This window comes from Oncorhynchus tshawytscha, unplaced genomic scaffold (genome assembly GCF_018296145.1).
Source record: "Oncorhynchus tshawytscha isolate Ot180627B unplaced genomic scaffold, Otsh_v2.0 Un_contig_2_pilon_pilon, whole genome shotgun sequence".
Lineage (NCBI taxonomy): Eukaryota > Metazoa > Chordata > Actinopteri > Salmoniformes > Salmonidae > Oncorhynchus > Oncorhynchus tshawytscha.
The window spans coordinates 8,744-16,418 of record NW_024609069.1 but is presented as its reverse complement, the minus strand read 5'-3'; the positions used below and the strand labels follow the sequence as shown (position 1 = coordinate 16,418).

Here is a 7,675-nt window from a genome sequence, read left to right as displayed (position 1 = left end):
CTTTTACTTATAGTATTAACTTACTTATGATTACATTTCTGACTCCTAATGGTAATATCTACTGTATGATTACCTTTCTAATTGACTCCTAATGGTAATATCTACTGTATGATTCTAACTTCAGTGACTAGTAGTTGAGTAGTTGCTCAGATGTGCATCTCTACCAGTTACCTCTCTGATCTCTGTCTGTTGTCCACTACAGTTTTTAAAGTATCCAATCACCTTCAATCAGGAAGTTAAACATGACAGGATATTCTAAACAGAGTGATATAACATGATAGCTGCATGACAACAAGTAGTGATGAGTGCAGTCTTTCATCCTATAACTTTGACTGTTCTGTTTGTGGCTTCTCCAGCCTTCAAATGGAGTTTACATTATGACTCTCTCTCTATGCCATCGATAGGGACACTTTTCATTTATCTATGCTGTCTGTGTGTGACATCAGTGTGAAGAGGTATTCAGAGGTGTGTGTGGGACATCTGTCTGCATCTTTATCAGAAAAGGGGAACTTCACACGTGTCTGTGTGTGTGTGTGTCTGTGTTTGTGTCTGTGTCTGTTTTTGTGTGTGTCTATGTGTCTGTGTGTGTGTCTGTGTGTGTGTTTGCCTACGTGCAGCATGTATCCTCTCAGTACTGTTCTGCCTTCTGTCTGTGTCCAACTGCAATTCACATTGTTTTAACAATCCAATCACATTCAATCAGGAAGCTGGTAATGTCACGGTCTACCTCCTCTTCATCTGAAGATCAGAGGACCAAAATGCGGCGTGATATGTGTTCATAGTGAATGTTAATAAAGAAAACACTGAACACTGCAACACTATACAAAAACAATAAATCAATGACGACCGTGAAGCTACAAATGAGACCTGTGCTGACACAAGCCACTAACATAGACAATCACCCACAAACAAACAGTGCAACCCAGGCTACCTAAGTATGATTCTCAATCAGAGACAACTAATGACACCTGCCTCTGATTGAGAACCATACTAGGCCGAAACATAGAAATCCCCAAATCATAGAAAATCAAACATAGACTGCACACCCAACTCACGCCCTGACCATACTAAATAAATACAAAACAAAGGAAATAAAAGGTCAGAACGTGACAGTACCCCCCCCCCACAAAGGTGCGGACTCCGGCCGCAAAACCTTAACCTATAGGGGAGGGTCTGGGTGGGCTTCTGTCCGTGGTGGCGGCTCTGGCGCGGGACGCGGACCCCACTTCACACCATTGTCTTAGTCCGCCTCATTGTCCGCCTCCGTGGCTTCCTAACCATGGCAACCCTTCTCAATGGACAGAGGGTCGGCAGCTCGGGACAGAGGGGCGGAAGCTCTGGCGCCTCTGGGCTGAGGGGCTCTGGCGCCTCTGGGCTGAGGGGCTCTGGCGCCTCTGGGCTGAGGGGCTCTGGCGCCTCTGGGCTGAGGGTCTCTGGCGCCTCTGGGCTGAGGGGCTCTGGCGCCTCTGGGCTGAGGCGCCTCTGGGCTGAGGGGCTCTGGCGCCTCTGGGCTGAGGGGCTGAGCAGCGCCGGACAGGCGGGAGACTCCGGCAGCAGCGCCGGACAGGCGGGAGACTCCGGCAGCAGCCCGGACAGGCGGGAGACTCCGGCAGCAGCGCCGGACAGGCGGGAGACTCCGGCAGCAGCGCCGGATAGGCGGGAGACTCCGGCAGCAGCGCCGGACAGGCGGGAGACTCCGGCAGCAGCGCCGGACAGGCAGGACCACCTGCAGGGAGGAGACAGAGAGACAGCCTGGTGCGTGGGGCTGCCACAGGAACCACCAGGCTGGGGAGACCTTCAGGAGGCTTGGTGTTAGGAGGAGGCACCTGAAGGACCAGGCTGTGGGGAGCACTGGAGCTCTGGTGCGCAACCTTGCCACCACTTCCCCAGGCTGGACAACTACTCTAGCCCGGACCCTCCAGAGTGCAGGCACAGGTTGAACCGGGCTGTGGGTAAGCACAGGAGATCTAGTGCTCACTACGCACACCTCTTCCTTAGGCTCCACTCCCACATTTGCCCGACACGAGCGGAGCGCAGGCAGAGGACGCACTGCACCCTCCCAGCGCCCGGAGACACAGCACGCAGAGCCGGCACAGGATACCCGGGACCAAAACTGCGTACTGGCAACCAGACCCGCTGAGCAGGCACCATACGCCCTGGCTCGATGCCAGCACTCGCATGACACTCTCGGGGGCTGTCCTACAGCGCACCGGGCTATGGACACATACTGGTGACACCGTGCGCTTAACCGCATAACACGGTGCCTGACCAGTAACGCACTGCTTATAATAAGCACGAGGAGTGAGCTCAGGTCTGCTACCTGGCTTAGCTCCACACCTTGTGTGCCCCCAAAAGTTTTGGGGCTGCCTCTCGTACCTGTCGCACTGCGTGCTGCCTCCTCATATCACCGCCGCTCAGCTTTCGCTGCCTCCAGCTCTGCTTTGGGGCGGCGATATTCCCCAGCCTGTGGCCAGGGTCCCTCTCCATTCAGTATCTCCTCCCATGTCCAGGAGTCCTGTGATGCTGGCCGCTGTTGTTGCTGCTGCTGCTGCTGTCGTCGTTGTCTTTTACCACGCCGCTTGGTCCTTGGTTGGTGGGTGATTCTGTCACGGACGTCCTCCTCTTCATCTGAAGAGGAGAGGCGAGAAGGATCAGAGGACCAAAATGTGGCGTGGTATGTGTTCATGGTGAATTTTAATAAAGAAAACAATGAACACTGCAACACTATACAAAAACAATAAACCAATGACGACCGTGAAGCTACAAATGAGACCTGTGCTGACACAAGCCACTAACATAGACAATCACCCACAAACAAACAGTGCAACCCAGGCTACCAAAGTATGATTCTCAATCAGAGACAACTAATGACACCTGCCTCTGATTGAGAACCATACTAGGCCGAAACATAGAAATCCCCAAATCATAGAAAATCAAACATAGACTGCCCAGCCAACTCACGCCCTGACCAACTAAATAAATACAAAACAAAGGAAATGAAGGTGACAGGTAAACCTGATAGGTTCCTTTCTTACTTAATCTGAGCCTAAGTTCATCTTCTTACTGAAGTCGTTTATGCTAATAATTGACGATGAAAAAAATCACATTATGGCAAATCACATAATATGTTTCTATTTAAACAATCAATACAATAATTTTACAGATGGCAGTATGTCTACACACTGTTTACCTAGAGAGAGATGCATTAGCACTGCAGCACTACTGTATAATGAGCTACTGTATAACTCTTCACAAATACAGTTATGAAGAGAGGTAAATGATATGCCAGAATATTTATATACAGGCTCAGAATACCCAATATTAACATCAGCACAGTCCTTGTTATAGTATATCCTGGTTCACAACTATTATCAGATTGTTTTGCCCCTCAGTACAGTACCAGCAGTGTGTTGGTGTGTCTGTGTCTTAGAGAGAGAGAGAATGAAGTTGTGTGCACTGTAGGGTGCTGTATGTGTGCGCGTCCTCCCACCAGCCTCCTCTGTTGTCATGGTGATGTTAAACCACTTTCTCGCAAATCCAGTAACGATTGTTAAAACATGACTGGTCATTCCATGCCTTTACAGGAAGCCAGGTTTCTGTGTTCAGCTCAACACAGTCCTCCTCCCCATTTGCTGGGTTGTCACCACCATTATCAGGTTGCTGTGATTGCCAGTAACTACAGGGTAAAGAAGACAGAGAAAATAATGAATAAACATTTTGATTTGTCACATGCGCTGAATACAACAGGTGTAGACTTTACCATGACGTGCTTAGTTACAGGTCAATCCCCAACAATTCAGAGTAAAATAGTAAGAAATAAATTAATAAAACATTTGCTAAATAAAAAAATGAAAATATTAAACACAAAATAAAAAGTGACCAGGCAATTAGGATAGATAATAAACAGAGTTGCAGGGTGAGTGTGAAGAATGTGAAAGAATGTGAAAGTGTGTGTGGACGTGTTAAATACTATTTCTAGGAGGTTTAGGGTTAAGGTTAGAATTAGTCTAGGGTTAGGGTTAGGGTTAGTTTTTAGGGTTAAGGTTATGGTTAGAGTTAGTTTTAGGGTTAAGTTTAGGGTTAGAGTAAGAGGACGGGTAAGGGAAAATAAGATTTTAAATGGGACTGATGGGTTAGTGAGTGTGTATATACAGAGTCTTTGTGGTAGAGTCTGTGATTTCAGTATCTAGTGTGTGTGGGTATGTCTGAGTGTGTGTGGGTAGAGTCTAGTGAGTGTGTGGGTAGAGTCTAGTGAGTGTGTGGGTAGAGTCTAGTGAGTGTGTGGGTAGAGTCTAGTGAGTGTGTGGGTAGAGTCTAGTGAGTGTGTGGGTAGAGTCTAGTGAGTGTGTGGGTAGAGACTAGTGAGTGTGTGGGTAGAGTCTATAGTGAGTGTGTGGGTAGAGTCTAGTGAGTGTGTGGGTAGAGTCTAGTGAGTGTGTGGGTAGAGTCTAGTGAGTGTGTGGGTAGAGACTAGTGAGTGTGTGGGTAGAGTCTAGTGAGTGTGTGGGTAGAGTCTAGTGAGTGTGTGGGCAGAGTCTAGTGAGTGTGTGGGTAGAGACTAGTGAGTGTGTGGGTAGAGACTAGTGAGTGTGTGGGTAGAGTCTAGTGAGTGTGTGGGTAGAGACTAGTGAGTGTGTGGATAGAGTCTAGTGAGTGTGTGGGTAGAGTCTAGTGAGTGTGTGGGTAGAGTCTAGTGAGTGTGTGGGTAGAGTCTAGTGAGTGTGTGGGTAGAGACTAGTGAGTGTGTGGATAGAGTCTAGTGAGTGTGTGGGTAGAGACTAGTGAGTGTGTGGGTAGAGACTAGTGAGTGTGTGGGTAGAGACTAGTGAGTGTGTGGGTAGAGTCTAGTGAGTGTGTGGGTGAGACTAGTGAGTGTGTGGGTAGAGTCTAGTGAGTGTTAGGGTAGAGTCTAGTGAGTGTGTTCGTAGAGTCTAGTGAGTGTTAGGGTAGAGTCTAGTGAGTGTGTGGGTAGAGTATAGTGAGTGTGTGGGTAGAGTCTAGTGAGTGTGTGGGTAGAGTCTAGTGAGTGTGTGAGTAGAGACTGTGAGTGTGTGGGTAGAGTCTAGTGAGTGTGTGGGTAGAGTCTAGTGAGTGTGTGGGTAGAGTCTAGTGAGTGTGTGGGTAGAGTCTAGTGAGTGTGTGGGTAGAGACTAGTGAGTGTGTGGGTAGAGACTGTGAGTGTGTGGGCAGAGTCTAGTGAGTGTGTGGGTAGAGTCTAGTGAGTGTGTGGGTAGAGTCTAGTGAGTGTGTGGGTAGAGTCTAGTGAGTGTGTGGGTAGAGACTAGTGAGTGTGTGGATAGAGTCTAGTGAGTGTGTGGGTAGAGTCTAGTGAGTGTGTGGGTAGAGTCTAGTGAGTGTGTGGGTAGAGTCTAGTGAGTGTGTGGGTAGAGACTAGTGAGTGTGTGGAGTCTAGTGAGTGTGTGGGTAGAGACTAGTGAGTGTGTGGGTAGAGTCTAGTGAGTGTGTGGGTAGAGTCTAGTGAGTGTGTGGGTAGAGTCTAGTGAGTGTGTGGGTAGAGTCTAGTGAGTGTGTGGGTAGAGTCCAGTGAGTGTGTGGGTAGAGTCTAGTGAGTGTGTGGGTAGAGTCTAGTGAGTGTGTGGGTAGAGTCTAGTGAGTGTGTGGGTAGAGTCTAGTGAGTGTGTGGGTAGAGTCTAGTGAGTGTGTGGGTAGAGTCCAGTGAGTGTGGGGTAGAGTCTAGTGAGTGTGTGGGTAGAGTCTAGTGAGTGTGTGGGTAGAGTCTCGTGAGTGTGTGGGTAGAGTCCAGTGAGTGTGTGGGTAGAGACTAGTGAGTGTGTGGGTAGAGTCCAGTGAGTGTGTGGGTAGAGTCTAGTGAGTGTGTGGGTAGAGACTAGTGAGTGTGTGGGTAGAGTCTAGTGAGTGTGTGGGTAGAGTCTAGTGAGTGTGTGGGTAGAGTCTAGTGAGTGTGTGGGTAGAGTCCAGTGAGTCTAGTGAGTGTGTGGGTAGAGTCCAGTGAGTGTGTGGGTAGAGTCTAGTGAGTGTGTGGGTAGAGTCCAGTGAGTGTGTGGGTAGAGTCTAGTGAGTGTGTACATAGACTCAGTGCAAGAGTGTCAGTGTAAAAAAACAAAAAAGGTGTCAATGTAAATACAGACATGTTTTTTCAGATTTAAAATGAGCATTGCCTTATTTGGAACAAGAACCAACACTTTATCTGTATTTTTTAATGATATTTTAAGATATGTCTTTCGTGCTCGTGGAATGACATCTATGAACATGATTTGAAACAACATGTAATTTGCTAAAGGTCTCTATCACACCTGGATGGTCAAGGCTCACCTTGTGTTCTTTGAATTATGAACAACACGGATAATCAGTCCTACTCATTACAATGTGGTTATTGTTATTATAGAGCAGTAGTCTCTTACCTTGGGATGGTTAGTGTTATTATAGAGCAGTAATCTCTTACCTTGGGGTGGTCAGTGTTATTATAGAGCAGTAGTCTCTTACCTTGGGGTGGTCAGTGTTATTATAGATCAGTAGTCTCTTACCTTGGGGTGGTCAGTGTTATTATAGAGCAGTAGTCTCTTACCTTGGGATGGTTAGTGTTATTATAGAGCAGTAATCTCTTCCCTTGGGGTGGTCAGTGTTATTATAGAGCAGTAGTCTCTTACCTTGGGATGGTTAGTGTTATTATAGAGCAGTAATCTCTTCCCTTGGGGTGGTCAGTGTTATTATAGAGCAGTAGTCTCTTACCTTGGGGTGGTTAGTGTTATTATAGAGCAGTAATCTCTTACCTTGTTATTATAGAGCAGTAGTCTCTTACCTTGGGATGTTATTATAGAGCAGTAATCTCTTACCTTGGGGTGGTCAGTGTTATTATAGAGCAGTAGTCTCTTACCTTGGGGTGGTCAGTTGGGTGCCGTCCACCCATTTCCAGGTCCCCTCAGTAACAGAGTCAGTCAGACCAATCCAGGCTCTCTTAATGAAGCTGAAGAGAAACTCCTGTTGGTGAGAAAGATACTGAGGATTTTAACTACTATAGACTACATGTGGTAAATACTGGAAGATACATTACTGACCAAGAGCATGTTTGATTCTCTCACCTGTTCCAAATCACTGTTTATGATCCCCATGTCTGCTCCTCTCTTCAGACAGTCCTGTCTACTCTCCCTCCAGGGTTTTTTCACTGTAGACAGGAAGTACCAACTGGATTCAAACTTCTGCCAGCCTTCAGGACATTTTTGTTCTACAAGACAACAACATGCATTTCCATCTTGTTATTCTGCACCTATAATTGTAGAATACGAACACAAGTTTACTGCATATTAGATATGTGTTGTTTTGATCATTTATCAGGTTAACTCACTCAGATTAGAGAACTTTGACGTGAGATCATCTATATCCTTCTGTAGCTGGTCTCTCTCTTTAGTCAGGGTGTTGTAACTGGTCTGTAGCTGGTCTCTCTCTTTAGTCAGGGTGTTGTACCTGGTCTGTAGCTGCTCTCCTTTTTAGTCAGAATGTTGTACATGGGTTTTATCTGGTCTCTCTCTTCAGTCAGGTTGTTGTAACTGCTCTGTAGCTGGTCTCTCTCTTCAGTCAGGGTGTTGTAACTGCTCTGTAGCTGGTCTCTCTCTTTAGTCAGGGTGTTGTAACTGGTGTGTAGCTGGTCTCTCTCTTTAGTCAGGGTGTTATAACTTTTCTGTAGCTGGTCTCTCTC

The 7,675-nt window shown here is 47.1% G+C and overlaps 1 protein-coding gene across 1 annotated transcript; it reads right to left on the bottom strand.

Moving 5' to 3' along the window:
• Positions 1-2,922: 2,922 nt before the first annotated feature.
• Positions 2,923-7,464, bottom strand: LOC121844226 (CD209 antigen-like protein A). Its single transcript, XM_042314103.1, has 4 exons — positions 7,325-7,464; positions 7,062-7,204; positions 6,857-6,960; positions 2,923-3,676 (listed from the first exon to the last, which is right to left on the bottom strand). The coding sequence occupies exons 2-4, from the start codon at positions 7,089-7,091 to the stop codon at positions 3,517-3,519; spliced, it is 294 nt and encodes a 97-aa protein (XP_042170037.1). The 5' UTR covers positions 7,092-7,204; positions 7,325-7,464; the 3' UTR covers positions 2,923-3,516.
• Positions 7,465-7,675: the final 211 nt, after the last annotated feature.